General features: G+C 40.7%; 1 protein-coding gene across 3 annotated transcripts in view; it reads left to right on the plus strand.

Moving 5' to 3' along the window:
* Window positions 1–17,577, plus strand: part of LYST (lysosomal trafficking regulator) — a 342,444-nt gene that overhangs the window by 303,156 nt on the left and 21,711 nt on the right. For all 3 annotated transcript variants that reach the window (XM_075862446.1, XM_075862448.1, XM_075862447.1), the window contains 2 exons: window positions 5,901–5,998; window positions 6,211–6,367. In XM_075862446.1, coding sequence (XP_075718561.1) covers window positions 5,901–5,998; window positions 6,211–6,367 — 255 coding nt within the window. The remainder of the gene's footprint in view (window positions 1–5,900; window positions 5,999–6,210; window positions 6,368–17,577) is intronic.

Consider the following 17,577-nt stretch of genomic DNA (forward strand, 5'->3'; position numbering starts at 1 on the left):
CTTGTCTTTTGAGGGGGATTTACATGGAACAGCATTTCACCATATTTTTTGTATGTGCCATTCATATATTTATATGAGTTAATCATGTCCCCCCTTTCTTTTCAAGGCTAAATAGGTTTAAATCTTTTAATCTTTCCTCATAACTTAGATTCTCCATGCCCCTTATTAGTTTAGTTGCAATTCTTTGTATTTTTTCCAACTCCAGGGCATTCTTTCTATGAACTGGAGCCCAGAACTGAACTGCATATTCTAGATGAGGCCTCACTAATGCTTTGTAAAGTGGCAATATTACATCCCTGTCCCGCGACTCCATTCCTCTTTTAATACACGACAATATCCTGCTGGCCTTTGAAGCAGCTGATTGACACTGCATGCTGTTATTTAGTTTATGATCTACAAGTATACCCAGATCCTTCTCAACAAGTGACTCCCCCAGTATAGCTCCTTCTAGGACATATGATGCATGCAGATTGTTGGTACCCTGATGGATAACTTTACATTTATTTGGATTAAACCTAATTTGCCAAGTGGATTCCCAAACAGGCAATATGTCCAAATCGGCTTGTAATTTATGAACATCTTCCATAAACTGCACAATACTACATATCTTGGTGTCATCTGCAAAAATAGAAACCGTGCTATTAATCCCATCCTCTATATCATTAATAAATAAGTTGAATAATAGTGGTACCAGCACGGAACCCTGGGGTACACCACTTATTACCCGGGACCATTCAGAGTAGGAATCATTGACCACAACTCTCTGGATACGGTCCTTGAGCCAATTTTCAATCCAATTACAAACTATAATTTCCAAATTTATAGTCCTTAATTTACCCATTAGACGTCTATGAGGGACAGTATCAAATGCCTTTGCAAAGTCCAAAAACACTATATCTACAGCGGCCCCTCTGTCTAGGCTTCTGCTCACCTCTTCATAAAAACATATCATGTTAGTTTGACAACTTCTGCCCTTAGTAAAACTGTGCTGGCTGTCATTTGTAATACTATTTTTTGTCACATAATCCTGTATATAGTCCCTCAATAGCCCCCAAACATTTTCTCACAATGGATGTTAAACTTACTGGTCTATAATTACCCGGGGAAGACCTAGAGCCCTTTTTGAAAACAGGCAGCACATTCGCCCTGCGTTAGTCCCTTGGCACTATACCAGTCACTAGGAAATCTCTGAATATTATGAAGAGGGGGACAGAAATAACTGAACTAAGTTCTTTAAGAACTCTAGGGTGCATCCCATCTGGTCCCAGGGCCTTGTGCACATTTATTTTATTTCATTTAGCTTGGACCATATCTACATTCAGTCAATTCAGTATATTAATTGATGTATTACCAGCACTGGCATCAGCTACATCAGCTGCTCTTTCTTCTGTTGTATATACAGAGCTGAAGAACCCATTTAGTAACTCTGCCTTCTCTTGATCCCCTGTGACCAGCTTCCCATTACCACTATTTCAGGGTACTACATGTTCAGACCTTGGCGTTTTCGCTTTTATATACTTGAAGAATTTTTAGGGATTTGTTTTGCTATCTTTAGCCACCTGCCTTTTTATTTTGTATCTTTGCTGATTTTATTTCTGCAGACTTTATTAAGTTCTTTATAATTTACAGAGGCTACAGCTGTATCCTCAGATTTATAATTTTCAAATGCCCTTTTTTTGTCATGTATTGCCATTTTTACAGAAGGTGTAAGCCATGTGGGGTTTAACTTTAGTCATTTATACTTGTTACCTATAGGAGTACATTTTGCACTATAACTATAGAAAGTAGATTTTAAGATCTCCCATTTATCATTTGTCCCATTATTTGACCTTAGTTCTTCCCAGTCTATATCCTGAATTGCCGCCCTCATCCTGGGGAAATTGGCCTTCTTAAAATTAAGTGTATTTGCCCTCCCAGCCTGTGTTTGTTTTTTACAGTATATGTAAAATATAACTATATTGTGATCACTGTTACCGAGGTTTTCACGAACATTGACATTCCCAACATGCTCTGCATTATTAGAAATGACCAGATCCAACAGAGCTTCACCTCTAGTCGGGTCTTCCACAAACTGGCCCATAAAGTTTTCCTGCAACAGGTTGAGGAAATTTCTCCTCTTCGCAATTGTAGCCGAACAATTACCCCAATTAATATCTCGGTAAGTAAAATCTCCCATTATCACTACAGTACCCGCCTGTGCAGCCCGCTCCATCTGTTTATATAGCGGACCTTCCATCTCCTCAGTTATATTGGGGGGTCTATAGATTACACCAAAAAACATTTTTTCAGTCTTTATCTCCCTTTGTAATTCCACCCACAAGGTTTCAACCTCCTCACAATCTTCACCCTCTAATGTCTCTTTTACACTCACCTTCATATCACTTCTCACATACAGACATACACCACCACCTTTCCTATTCGCCCTGTCTTTCCGAAAAAGTGTAAAACTCTGTAGATTTACAGCCCAATCATGTAAAAAGTCTAGCCATGTTTCAGCAACAGCAACTATATCTATATTTTCTTCCAGTACCAAGGCCTCCAGCTCCCCCATTTTGCTTGCTAGACTTCTGGCATTTGTAAACATACACTTTAAGGCTATGTTCACACGGAGTATTTTGGGGGAGGAATATCTGCCTCAAAATTCCGTTTGGAACTTTGAGGCAGATATTCCTCTCCCTGCACGCCGATTTTCGCGGCGATTATCGCCCGCGGCCATTGAGCGCCGCGGGCATAAAACAGCGAGAAATACGCTTTCTCCTGCCTCCCATTGAAGTCAATGGGAGGTCAGAGGCGGAAGCGCCCGAAGATAGGGCATGTCGCTTCTTTTTTTCATGACGCCGACTCCTCCCATTGAAATCAATGGGAGGCGTTCTCGGGCCGTTTTTGCCGAGTTTTGCGACGCGGTTTCCGCGTCAAAAAACTCGGCAAAATACCCCGTGTGAACATAGCCTAACTTGCCTTTCAGTTTTTTACATTCAGCATCAGAAATGTGTGTGTTTGTTTGTTTGTTTGTTTGTTTGTTTGTTTGTTTGTTTGTTTGTTTGTTTGTTTGTTTGTTTGTTTGTTTGTTTGTTTGTTTGTTTGTTTTTTGAAAATTTGTGTCCATTTTTATTTTCAATGTTGTTTTGTAAGGATCTCCTTATCTTGTTTCCTAGTCCTCTCCCCACAGTCTGTTTCTCCACTCACCAATATAGTCTGACCCCTCTCGAACCTAACTACACCTTTATTTTCTACATTGACTTCCCTCCTCAGCCCTAGTTTAAATACTCCGCCACCCCAGCTAGAATTCTTTCCCCCAGCACAACAGACCCCCTTCCATTCAGGTGAAAATCTTCTGCAGAATACAGTTTGTACCCCAATGTAAAGTCAGCCCAGTGCTCTAGGAAACCAAAGCCTTCTCCTCTATACCAAGACTTAAGCCATGCATTTAACTCCCTGAGCTCCCACTGTCTTTCCTGTGATGTGCATGCCACACACCGTGTTCCAGAGAATACAAGCTTGGAGGTCCTTCCCTTCAGCTACTAATTAATTGTCTTGCCCTACCAGCATTCCTCTGACTACTAGCTGTGCTGTTCTCCTGGCTTTTAGGGAGAGCAGGATATACTAGGGCTGCCATTTCTGAGACTGACACCTTTGCATCATAACCAAACTTGGCAATTTTGCTTGGAATAACAGAAACAGGAGTGGCCTTTCTTTTCTTGGACCCCTTTCTACTGCCCCTAACTTCATTGACCCAGCTACTTGCCTGGTCCTGCTGACCCATGTCTTCACCCTCCAGATCTATCCCACTAACTGCATGCTCCGCTCAAGATTGTCTATCACCCTCATTGTTGCATTTTGCAGTGTTGCATAGATTATATGTTCCCTGCTGACCTGTGCCACTATAGTAAAAAAATATATATTCATATAGTGAAATGTAAAAAAAAAATAGGTAAATAAATAAATCTAGAAAAATAAATCAAGCCCCTGTTCCTCAAAAAAAGTGCACACACGCACCAATTTTAGACATTTTGCTGGACACAAATGCGTTTTGCATGGACGTTAGGTGCTCAGACATTACACGTTCCTGTCAGGCAGAATATATGTTACGCCAAACATAAAATAATGATCCCCGACCACCAATTTTAGTGTGCTCTACTCTGGCCCTATCTGCTGTTGCGCCTCTACTAAAAAAAATCTTTACTTGGACGTTTCATGTACAAATGATCATTTATGTACAGATTCTGCGTCTAAAGCTAAAGTAAGGAGATACATGTAAAGCTAAAGTAGGGTTTTTGTTCTCAGCGCTATAGCGACATCATACGTTATACAATGTACACATATTTGACATAACTATGTGCAGGAAAATTAGAGGATTCATTTTTTTTAGGTAAATATTCATTAAACAAACTATGAGGAAAACCAAAATTTACTGATCATTTTCTGCTAAAAGAAAAATATCTACAAAATTAGTTGATATTGGCTCCAATTTAAAATGATACGAAAGCCCTTTGTTGCCTGCAAAAGTAGAAACAGTCTACCCAACAACAACAAAATAATTCACCTTTTAGAATTCGAGAAAAGGTGAAATTTTGCTCTGGTCATGAAGGCCCAAAACACCACTGGTTATAAAAGGGTTAATAATCATAATGTTAACATCGAGTAATGTAGTTAGTTGTTTTTTTTTTGCTTTCTTTTGTAACAGTTCTTTTATATTATAGAACATAATCTTACCCAAGTATAGGAATTCTTCAGTTGCTTTATCTCCATAAACTGTAAGGGTGCATCATAGAAAGAAATGCATTGCATGTTTCATATAATGTTTTGAACACTGCTACAGTTATTCTTTGTACCTCCTATGTCTTGCTACCTCCGTAGTTTTTAGAACTATAAGGCCATGTTCACACGGGGTGGATTTGCTATGGAAAACGCTGCAGTAAATCCCAATGAAATCTGCAATATATTCCTCTTAATGTGTATTTGACCATGAGTTTCACTTTTTTATAAGGCCGTGGGTGAAATCCGTCATATTTCCGCAGTAGAATGGAGTATGCATGCAGAATAAAAAATCTCAGCGAGCCCTTAAATCTGCATAGATTATTTCCGCAATGTGTGAATGGAGTTTGAGCCCCTGCAGCACTTTTTAAATGTGTCAGAAAAAGTGGACATGGTCTTGCAGTCAAGTCGAGCTAGACTCATTTATCAGAGGTTACGGATGCTCTTATAACTAGGCTTTGTTTGTTTGTAGCTAGTAACCATGAAGACGCACAGGTCCGCATAGGAGCTGTAGACACAAGAAGAGAGGACTTTTTATTCAAGATTATTTGCAAAGCATGTCCCTGCTACCTATAAGGCTGGGTTCACACGAGCATGTTACGTCCGTAATGGATGGAACGTATTTCGGCCACAAGTCCCGGACCGAACACACTGCAGGGAGCCGGGCTCCTAGCATCATAGTAATGTACGATGCTAGGATCCCTGCCTCTCCGTGGAACTACTGTCCTGTACTGAAAACATGATTACAGTATGGGACAGTTGTCTGGCAGCGAGGCAGGGACTCCTAGCGTCGTACATAACTATGATGCTAGGAGCCCGGCTCCCTGCAGTGTGTTCGGCCTGGGACTTGCGGCCGAAATACGCTCCGTCCATTACGGACCGAACATGCTCGTGTGAATCCAGCCTAACAGGAACATTGGCTCCTCATAACCCGCTTCCTCTTCCTGCTCTGCGAGGATTAGGAAATCAGTACTGCTTCGGGACAGAGATGACAAATCGGTTCTGTTTTAATTGCCTGTATGGTCAAGCAGAGCTCTTTATGAACCCTGGTATAGAATTGACTCAATTTCAAGATCTTCTCATTAAAAGCTCGTAACACTTCTAAATGTGCATGGATTTATTTAGCGTTTCTTTTTTCTTTTAAGATTGTGCTATGTTCAAAGTCTCACAGGCCACAAAAGTCCAGTAACAGCAGTTTCTGCCAGTGAAACAACGGGAGACATTGCAACAGTCTGTGATTCAGGTAAGTTATTAGTGGGAACTATATAAGCCAGGTAAGCATAAAATCTTCCTTTTGCTTATGAAAGATAAAAACAATAAAAAAAATAACGTTCTCTTTCAAATCCCTTTTATTTCCCTGCATGAACGTGATGGTTATTCATGTTACAAATATTACGATATTGTATTTAGGACATAGAATGTATTTAACAAGGTTCATTTTCTTCATCTTTCTAGTTGGCGGTGGCAGTGACCTAAGACTTTGGACTGTAAATGGCGATCTTATTGGACATGTACATTGCAGAGAGATAATATCCTGTGTTGCATTTTCAAACCAACCAGAGGGAATATCTGTTAATGTAGTTGCAGGAGGACTGGAAAATGGCATTGTGCGGTAAGATTATTAATACACAGATTTTCCCAAAAATGTATAGGATGATTTCCAGTGGAGTACAAACACTATATACTGCAGGATGATAATAGCCTGCCTATCATTTGTATTTAAGGCAGTTTTATTGTATGCTTACATAGTTCTTTATTCTTTTCATATGGAGCACCAAATTCGTAGTTCCCAGGTACCAGCAGCCACGGCCCACTAGGATTTTTGCATGTTAGGCACGTTGAGTTTAGGGCATTGGTTTGTGAAATAATCTTGGTGTATACCTCCGATGGAAGCCTCTGGCGTATGTAACTGTATGCCAAATACAGCCTGGCGGATGCCAAAAGTACATTCTTTTGGCATCCGTCTTGTCATTAGGGGTTTATCGGCACGTTTGGTTTATTCGCCAGGAACATTTACAAGCAAATGCAACGAATGTACAATGTGAATATACCCTAACCCTGCTAGGAAAACAGATTTAGTGCTCTGACCCCTCATACAATATATTAGGAAAAGAAAATTGTTTAATACAAATGTACTATGCTTACAATTAACAAAGCATTGGCGCCAGTAATGTACTGTAGGCAAAAACAAATTGACTTAACTTAAAATGGCAAAAAGAGAGAAATAACTGAGATACTAAACAAGTGGCATGCAGATGAACAATAAAATAAATGCTAAACTATATTCCAGCGAGTCTAAATCCTATAAATCAGAAGAAATATCCCACAAAGTCAATACAGCAAAATAATATGAAAAATATACAAAACCTTTATTAAGGATTTGCATAAATAAAAATCTGGCAGATAATCTGACTAACAAAGCAGGGGATAGTGGCAATCTCCATGTCCCACTATAGTAATAAGGGAAAACTCAGAGAAAGTGTACTGTATAATATACACCACCGTTAAGTTAGTGTTGTACTACTCTGCCTAAATAAGACTTCAACGCTGACCCCCACCTTCTGTCTTCTATGATTTGATGGATTGGGACTGATCCATCTGCGATGAACTTTGGATCTAACAAAATTGATGCTGTGCTGTTTCCAACCCTATTTTCCTTGGCAGGATGCACTAACAGTGGCATCCGTCACCAAAGACAATAATGATTAAATCTGTTATGAGAGTTCATATATCTAAATTAAAGGGTAACTAAACGTCCAACAAACTTCTGACATGTCATAGTGACATAAACAACCTAAAAAGCACACAAGTGCAGGGGACATAACACCCCAATGGAGTATAAAGATAAATCACTGCCATATATTGTAAAAAATATACATCTTTATTGATACATAACAATACATGGTATCACAATAATAAATATATTGGGTCATGTGACCTCACTCTGTTCAAATCTACAGCAGTTAATGTAATTGAGGGTCAGCCTCTTCACTTCCTGATTTGCGGACTGTACCAAACAACAGTTTTTCCACAGAGGGGATACAGAAATTTATGTTACGAACTACTGATGAGAAGACACCTAACTGTCACACAGTTATAAGTCAGGAGGCTGAGCTGTAGCCTCCTACATTTTAACTAAGAATGTTATTTGTCTGCTCATCAGTAGTTAGTCACGTGACCCAAAAACAGAGAAGAATTTATATATAAATATATATTTATTGGGGAATAGGTGCCTAATAATAGAAAGAGAAAAAAAAATTGCTTCTTTAACCCCTTCGCGCTCAGGTCAGTAATAGTACGTCCTGCTAAGTAGAACGTTCGCGCTCAGGTCAGTACTATTACTGACCTGAGTAAACACGGCGCCATTTAATCCCGGCGCGTGTTTGAGCTGTGATACCTGCTGTTTCCGACAGCAGGCTATCACAGCTTAGTGTGCAGTGACCGATCGCGGTGGTCCCCGCCGATTAACCGCTTAGAAGCCGCGTTCAATAGCGATCGCGGCTTCTTAGGGGTTAAGCTGCCATCGCCGGCCTGCTACACGATAGCGGGCCGTGATGGCTACTATGGCAACCAGAATCCTAACAATGGACTCTGGCTACGCCATCGACGGAAGCCTAGTGGGTCCCGACAAAATCAGGACCCACTATGCTTGCTGTCAGCGAACAGCTGACAGCTCTAATACACTGCACTACGCATGTAGTGCAGTGTATTAGAATAGCGATCAGAGCCTCCTGCCCTCATGTCCCCTAGTGGGACAAAGTAAAAAAAGTGTAAAAAAGTAAAAAAAAGATGTGTAAAAATAAGAAAATAAAAGATTTAAAAGTAAAAGTCCCCCTTTTTCCCTTATCAGTTCTTTATTATTAATAAAAATATATAAATAAACAAATAAACTATACATAATTGGTATCGCCGCGTCCGTAACGTCCTGAACTACAAAACGATGTCGTTATTTATCCCGCGCGGTGAACGCCGTAAGAGAAAATAATAATAAACTGTACCACAATCACAATTGTTTGGTCACTTCACCTCCCAAAAAATGGAATAAAAAGAGATCAAAAAGTCGCATGTACCTAAAAATGGTACTGATCGAAACTACAGTTCGTTACGCAAAAAATAAGTCCTCGCACGACTTTCCTGATGGAAAAATAAAACAGTTATGGCTCTTAGAATATGATAACACAAAAAATAAATTATATTTTACAAAATGTATTTTATTGTGCAAACGCCATAAGACATAAAAAAAAACTATAAACATCTGGTATCGCCGTAATCGTATCGCCCCGCAGAATAAAGTGAATGTCATTTATAGCGCACGGTGAACGCTGTAAAAAAAATTGAATAAAAAACAATAGTAAAATTGCTGTTTTTTTAGTCACCACGCCACCTAAAATTAGAATAAAAACTGATCAAAAAGTCGCATGCACCCCAAGAAAACTACAATGGATTCCTCAAGGGGTCTAGTTTCCAAAAAGGGGTCACTTTTGGGGGGTTTCCACTGTTTTAGCACCACAAGACCTCTTCAAACCGGACATGGTGCCTAATAAATTAAATTAATTAAATGTCACCTCTACTTTGCTCTAAATTCCTGTGAAACGCCTAGAGGGTTAATAAACTTTTTAAATGCTGTTGTGAATACTTTGAGGGGTCTAGTTTCTGAAATGGGGTGTTTGATAAGGGTGTGTAATATATGGGCCCCTCAAAGCAACTTCAGAACTGAGCTGGAAACTAAAAAATAAAATAAAAATGAGGCAATACTTCGCTTCTTACATTATACTCCTAATGAGCCGTGCCCACCCCGAGATGACCCCAGTTTTGACCGTTTGTATAAACGGAGACCCCTATTAGACCATTTCAGTGCCCGGTTTTCCCAAGCATTCACCGCCGAGAAGTGTATTTCTATAGATGAATCCCTGGTACATTTGAAAGGGAGGCTTCAATTCCGCGAGTACCTGCCGGGTAAGAGGGCAAGGTATGGCGTGAAGATGTATAAGCTGTGCGAGAGTGCATCCGGGTATACCTACAAATTTAGGATATATGAAGGGAAGGACACCAGTTCTCAGCCCCCAGAATGCCCCCCCCCCCCTTACTGGGAGTTAATACAAAAATTGTGTGGGATTTGGTGCACCCACTGCTGGACCAGGGTTACCACCTCTACCTGGATAATTTTTATACCAGCGTCCCACTCTTCAACTGCCTCGCTTCCAGAAGTCCTGCGGCATGCGGCACTGCTAGAAGAAACCTGAGAGGCCTCCCTACGACTCTGCTTGGGCAAACACTCAGAACGGGTGAGAGCAGGGCACAATCTAGCAGCAACATATTGTGTGTTTGATAAGGGTGTGTAATATATGGGCCCCTCAAAGCAACTTCAGAACTGAGCTGGAAACTAAAAAATAAAATAAAAATGAGGCAATACTTCGCTTCTTACATTATACTCCTAATGAGCCGTGCCCACCCCGAGATGACCCCAGTTTTGACCGTTTGTATAAACGGAGACCCCTATTAGACCATTTCAGTGCCCGGTTTTCCCAAGCATTCACCGCCGAGAAGTGTATTTCTATAGATGAATCCCTGGTACATTTGAAAGGGAGGCTTCAATTCCGCGAGTACCTGCCGGGTAAGAGGGCAAGGTATGGCGTGAAGATGTATAAGCTGTGCGAGAGTGCATCCGGGTATACCTACAAATTTAGGATATATGAAGGGAAGGACACCAGTTCTCAGCCCCCAGAATGCCCCCCCCCCCTTACTGGGAGTTAATACAAAAATTGTGTGGGATTTGGTGCACCCACTGCTGGACCAGGGTTACCACCTCTACCTGGATAATTTTTATACCAGCGTCCCACTCTTCAACTGCCTCGCTTCCAGAAGTCCTGCGGCATGCGGCACTGCTAGAAGAAACCTGAGAGGCCTCCCTACGACTCTGCTTGGGCAAACACTCAGAACGGGTGAGAGCAGGGCACAATCTAGCAGCAACATATTGTGTGTTTGATAAGGGTGTGTAATATATGGGCCCCTCAAAGCAACTTCAGAACTGAGCTGGAAACTAAAAAATAAAATAAAAATGAGGCAATACTTCGCTTCTTACATTATACTCCTAATGAGCCGTGCCCACCCCGAGATGACCCCAGTTTTGACCGTTTGTATAAACGGAGACCCCTATTAGACCATTTCAGTGCCCGGTTTTCCCAAGCATTCACCGCCGAGAAGTGTATTTCTATAGATGAATCCCTGGTACATTTGAAAGGGAGGCTTCAATTCCGCGAGTACCTGCCGGGTAAGAGGGCAAGGTATGGCGTGAAGATGTATAAGCTGTGCGAGAGTGCATCCGGGTATACCTACAAATTTAGGATATATGAAGGGAAGGACACCAGTTCTCAGCCCCCAGAATGCCCCCCCCCCCCCTTACTGGGAGTTAATACAAAAATTGTGTGGGATTTGGTGCACCCACTGCTGGACCAGGGTTACCACCTCTACCTGGATAATTTTTATACCAGCGTCCCACTCTTCAACTGCCTCGCTTCCAGAAGTCCTGCGGCATGCGGCACTGCTAGAAGAAACCTGAGAGGCCTCCCTACGACTCTGCTTGGGCAAACACTCAGAACGGGTGAGAGCAGGGCACAATCTAGCAGCAACATATTGTGTGTCAAGTACAAGACCAGGGAGATGCCACACTAGTACCCATGTACCTGTACGAGGTACCAGTACAGGGACCCCCAAACTAGACTGCATCCTGGACTACAATAGGTACGTGGGAGGGGTGGACTTGTCAGATCAAGTCCTGAAGCCTTACAGTACTTCTGGAAGCGGGGCCACAGGCATCGTACCAGGGCAACACTTTTTAGGAGAAGTTCTCCAAACTGGCAAGAAGGGAAAAAGTCAAAAGAGGTGCAGAGTCTGCTATAAGAGGGGGATAAGGAAGGACACAATATATCAATGTGACGCGTGTCCCGAAAAACCAGAGCTCTGTATGAAAGAGTGTTTTCAAATTTATCATCCATCCCTTTATTTTTATTTTACCCCAGTTTTACTCGCTCTGATCCACTTCGCACAGCTTACCCCTCCTCATCTTTCCCCTCTGAGCCCTGCTGTGTGCCCAGGCAGCTGATAACAGCCACATGTAGGGTATTGCCGTACCCGGGAGAGCCAACATTACAGTTTATGAGGTGTATATCTCCGGTGGCGCATGCTGGGCACAATATATCGGACACTGAATTGGCATATATGTATAGAAAATTGCAAATTTCACCAACTGCTGCACATTATCTTTTACACAATACCTGTGGGGTCAAAATGCTCACTACACCTCTAGATGAATGCCTTAAGGGGTGTAGATTTTAAAACAGGGTCACTTCTTGGGGGTTTCAACTGTACTGGTACCTTAGGGGCTTCTGCGTACAAGACTTAGCACAAGAAAAGCTCCAGTAGGCCAAATGGTGGTCCTTTCCTTCTGAGCCCTGCCGTGTGCCCAGGCAGCTAATAACAGCCACATGTAGGGTATTGCCGTACCCGGGAGAGCCCACATTACAGTTTATGGGGTGTATGTCTCCGGTGGCACATGCTGGGCATAATATATCGGACACTGACATGGCATATATATAGAAAATTTCAAATCTCACTCTGCACCATCTGCTGCGCATTATCTTTTACACAATACCTGTGGGGTAAAAATGCTCACTACACCTCTAGATGAATTCCTTAAGGGGTGTCGTTTTTAAAACGGGGTCACTTCTCGGGGGTTTCAACTGTACTGATACCTCAGGGGCTTCTGCACACACGACTTAGCACCAGAAAATTCCCAGTAGGCCACATGGTGGTCCTTTCCTTCTGAGCCCACCCATGGGCCCAAACGGCAGTTTATCACCACAAATAGGGTATTGCCACACTCAGGACAAATTGGGCAACAAAATGCGGTATTTTATTCCTTGTGAAAATAAGAAATTTTGAGCCAAAACTACCTCTTATTGGAAAAAATAATTTTTTTTTTAATTCACAGCCCAATTCAAATAAATTCTGTGAAAAAACTGTGGGGTCTAAATGGTCACAACACCCATAAATAAATTCTTTGAGAGGTGTAGTTTCCAAAATGGGGTGACTTCTGGTGGGTTTCCATTGCTTTGATACCTTTGGGGCTCTGCAAATGCGACATGGCACCCGAAAACCAATCCAGCAAAATCTGGACTCCAACAAACACATAGCGCTCCTTTCCTTCTGAGGCCTCCCATGGGCCCAAACAGCAGTTTATCACCACAAATGGGGTATTGCCGCACTCAGGACAAATTGGGCAACAAAATGGGGCATTTTGTTCCCTGTGAAAATAAGAAATTCTGATCAAAAATGACATCTTATTGGAAAAATTGTCATTCTTTTAATTTCACAGCCCAATTCAAATACGCGCTGTGAAAAAACTACGGGGTCAAAATGGTAACAATAACCATAAATTAATTCCTTGAGGGGTGCAGTTTCCAAAATGGGGTCAGTTTTGGGGGATTCCTACTGTTTTGGCACCTCAACACCTCTCCAAACCTGGCATGCTGCCTAAAATATATGCTAATAAAAAAGCACCACCAAAATTCACTAGGTGCTTCTTTGCTTCTGAGGCTTGTGTTTTAGTCCACGAGCGCACTAGAGCCACATGTGGGACATTTCTAAAAACTGAAGAATCTGGACAATACATATTTAGTTGTGTTTCTCTGGTAAAACCTTCTTTGTTACAGAAAAAAAATTGAATAAAATTGAAATTCAGAAATAAAAACGAAATTTGCAAATTTCACCTCCACTTTGATTTAATTCCTGTGAAATGCATGAAGGGTTAAAAAACTTTCTAAATGCTGTTTTGAATACTTTGAGGGGTCTAGTTTTTAAAATGGGGTGCTTTATGGGGGTTTCTAATACATAGGCCCCTCAAAGCCACTTCAGAACTGAACAGGTACCTTAAAAAAAAGGCTTTTGAAATTTTCTTAAAAATATGAGAAATTGCTGTTTATGTTCTAAGCCTTGTAACGTCCAAGAAAAATAAAATAATGTTCAAAAAACGATGCCAATCTAAAGTAGACATATGGGAAATGTGAACTAGTGACTATTGTGGGTGGTATAACCGTCTGTTTTTCAAGCAGATGCATTTAAATTCTGAAAAATGCTATTTTTCTAAATTTTCTCTAAATTTTGCAATTTTTCTCAAATAAAGACTGAATATATCGACCAAATTTTACCACGAACATGAAGCCCAAAGTGTCACGAGAAAACAATCTCGGAATCGCTTGGATAGGTTTAAGCATTCCGACGTTATTACCACATAAAGTGAAATATGTCAGATTTGAAAAATGGGCTCTGAGCCTTAAGGCCCAAACTAGGCTGCGTCCTTAAGGGGTTAACCTCTTGGAGACACAGCTAATTTTGGTCTTGCGGAGACAGCCCATTATTTTAAATCTGAAATGTTTCTTTGTGGTAATAACTTTGCAGTTGGTTTTACTCATCAAAGCCATTCTGAGATTTTTTCGTGAGATATTGTACTTTATGTTTGTGGAAAAATTTGGTCGATAAATTCAGTATTTATTTTTAAACAAAAACACCAAAATGTAGAGAAAATTTGCAGAAAATAGCATTTTTATAAATGTATCTGCTTGTAAGAGAGATAGTAATACCAAACAAAATAGTGACTAGTTAACATTTCCCATATGTCTACTTTTATGTTGACATCGTTTTTTGACATCCTTTTTATTTTTCTAGGACGTTACGAGGCTTAGAACTTTAGCAGCAATTTTGCATATTTTCAATAAAATTTCCAAAGCCAATATTTTTAGGGATCAGTTCAGTTCTGAAGTGGCTTTAAGGGCCTTATATTTTTTTTCCTAATATATGTCACCCCATTTTAAAAACGGCATTTCTCAAAGTACTCAAAACAGCATTTATAAAGTGTCTTAACCCTTTAGGTGTTTCATGGGAATTACAGCAAATTGGAGGTGAAATTTACAATTTCATTTTTTTTATAGAAACTTTTTTTTTTTTTAGTAACATGGAAGGTTTTACCAGAGAAACGCAACTCAATATTTATTGCACAGGTTCTGCAGTTTTTAGAAATATCCCACGTGACTGAAATACTGGCCTCAGAAGCAAAGGAGCACCTTGTGGATTTTGGGGCTTCCTTTTTATTAGAATATATTCTAGGCACCATGTCAGGTTTGAAAGGTCTTGTGGTATTAAAACATCGGAAACACCCCCAAAAAGAGACCATTTTGGGAACTACACCCGATCTAGATGTATAGTAAGCAATTTTTAGCAGGTATTTTTGCTAAATATATTGAATTTAGGCCGTGAAAATCAAAATAGTTTTTTTTTTCTCATAAAGTTTCGTTTTAGCTCAGATTTTTTCAATTCAATAAAGGAGAAAAAGCACCCAAACATTTGTAAAAATAAAATTCTGTTGAGTACGGCAATACCCCATATGTTCTCATTAACTGCTCCTTAGACACACGGCAGAGCTCAGATGGGAAGTAGCACCTTTTGGAGCTCAAATTTTCCTGTAATGGTTTGTGGGTGCCATATTGCTTTTGCAAAGCCCCTGAGGGGCCAAAACAGTGAAAACACCCGAAAAGTGACTCCATTTGGAAAACTACACCACTTAAGGGATTCATCTATGGGTATAGTGAGTATTTAGACCCCACAGGTTTTTTGCTGAATTTATTTGAATTAGGCAGTGAAAATGAAAAATACTACTTTTCCAATAAAATGTAAAAAAAAATAAAAAATTCACAGGGGAAAAAAGAGACAGCTCCCTTAAATTTAGAAAGCAATTTCTCCAGAGTATGGCAATACCCCATATGTGGTAATAAACGGCTGTTTGGGCACATGGCAGGGCTCAGAAGGGAAGGCGCACAATTTGCCTTTTGGAGCTCAAATTTTGCTGTAATGGTTTTCGGGTGTAATGTTGCATTTACAAAGCCCCTGAGGGAACAAAACAGTGAAAACCCCCCAAAAGTTACCCTATTTTGGAAACTACACCGTCAAGGAATCTATCTGATGGTATAGTGAGCATTTAGACCCCACAGGTCTTTTTGGGAATTTATTGGAATTAGACCGTGAAAATTAAAATCCAAAATTTTTTTCCCCACTAAATTGTAGAATTTTTACAAGCGATAAGGGAGAAAAAGAACCCCAACATTTGTAAACCAATCTCTCCCGAGAACGGCAATATGTGGTTTTAAATTTCAATTTGGACACATGGCAGGGCTCAGAATGGCGAGAGAGCTATTTTGCATGCTTTTTTTGCAGGATTAGTTTTTAGGCGCCATGTCGCATTTGCAGATCCCCTGAGGTACGAGTACAGTATAAACCCCTGAGAAGTGACTCAATTTTGGAAACTACACCCCTTGGGGCATTCATCTAGGGGAGTGGTGAGCATTTTGACCCCACAGGTGTTTCCTAGATTTTATTAGAATTCGGCAGTGAAAATGAAACATTTTATTATTTTCAAAAACATCTACATTTAGCTCCCAATTTTTCCTTTTCGTAAGGGGTAATAGGAGAAAAAAACTCAAAATGTGTTATTCAATATCTCCAGAGTATGGCAATACCCTATATGTTGTTGTAAACTGCTGTTTGGGCACACGGCAGGCTCTAAAGGAAGGACTGGCATTTGGAGCTCAGATTTTACTGGATTGCTGTCCGAGCGCCATGTTACATTTGCAAAGCCCCTGAGGTACCACAGTACAGTGGAAACCCCCGAGAAGTGACCCCATTTTGGAAACTACACCCCTCAAGGCATTTATCATTTGCCTGCACTTATGACAGGGCTCAGAAGTCAAAGAGCACCATGCACATTTGAGTCCTATTTTGATGATTTTCACAGCATTGGTCCACAATCGCAGGGCTCCGGGGTCAAATAGTGAAACAAACACCCAGAAGTAACGTAATCTTGGAAACTACACCCCTCAAGGCATTTTTTTAAGGGGTGCAGTGAGCATTTTGACACCACATGTGTTTTTTTTATTATTAGAAACTAATGCACAGCGGATGGTGCAAAGCGAAAATTTTACTTTTTCCACAGATATGTAATTTCAGTGCCCAATATCTGGTGCCCAGCTTGTGCCACTATGAAAAGGCAGATCTATAATTATTATGCTGTGTTTACTGGCTTTAGATACACCCTAATCTTTTGCCTGGATATACGACAGGGTTCAGGAGTGAAAAAGCACCATGTGCATTTGAGGTCATTTTGGCGATTTATACAGCATTGGCTGACAATTGCAGGGTCCTGAGGTCAAAAAGTAAAACAAACCCCCAAGAAGTGACCCCAGTTTGGAAACCACACCCCTCACAGCATTTATCAAGAAGGAATTCATGCAAATTGCAATTTTCCACTAATATGCCATTTTAGTTCACAATATGTTGTGCCAAGTTTGTGCCACTGAAGTCAAATACTGCAAACTGTCAATCGGGTTCTCTCGGCTATGGTGATGTCATATATGTGGACGTAAACTGATGTTTTGGGAACACTGTAGGGTTCACAAAGGAGGGAGCGCAGGTTTTGTTCGGTAATTCTCTTTGGGGTTTTGCTGGTATTTCAGTTTATAATGTGGTGGCATAAGTAAGCCGTGCGGAGTACATCAGGGCATAATAAGAGGGTATAATAATGCAGTAAATAAATAATAATCCACCGATGTGTGGCCAGTGTCGCACTCGTAAATGGTGCCCAATCTTATCAGCTTTTAGAACACACACTTCACATTTTGTGTCTTCACATTCTGAGAGCCAGAACTTTTTTTTTATTTTTTCTCCAACACAGTTGTTTGGGGCCTTATTTGTTGCCGGGCAATCTGTAGTTTTCAT

The sequence above is a fragment of the Rhinoderma darwinii genome, chromosome 4 (genome assembly GCF_050947455.1).
Source record: "Rhinoderma darwinii isolate aRhiDar2 chromosome 4, aRhiDar2.hap1, whole genome shotgun sequence".
Taxonomy (NCBI): domain Eukaryota; kingdom Metazoa; phylum Chordata; class Amphibia; order Anura; family Rhinodermatidae; genus Rhinoderma; species Rhinoderma darwinii.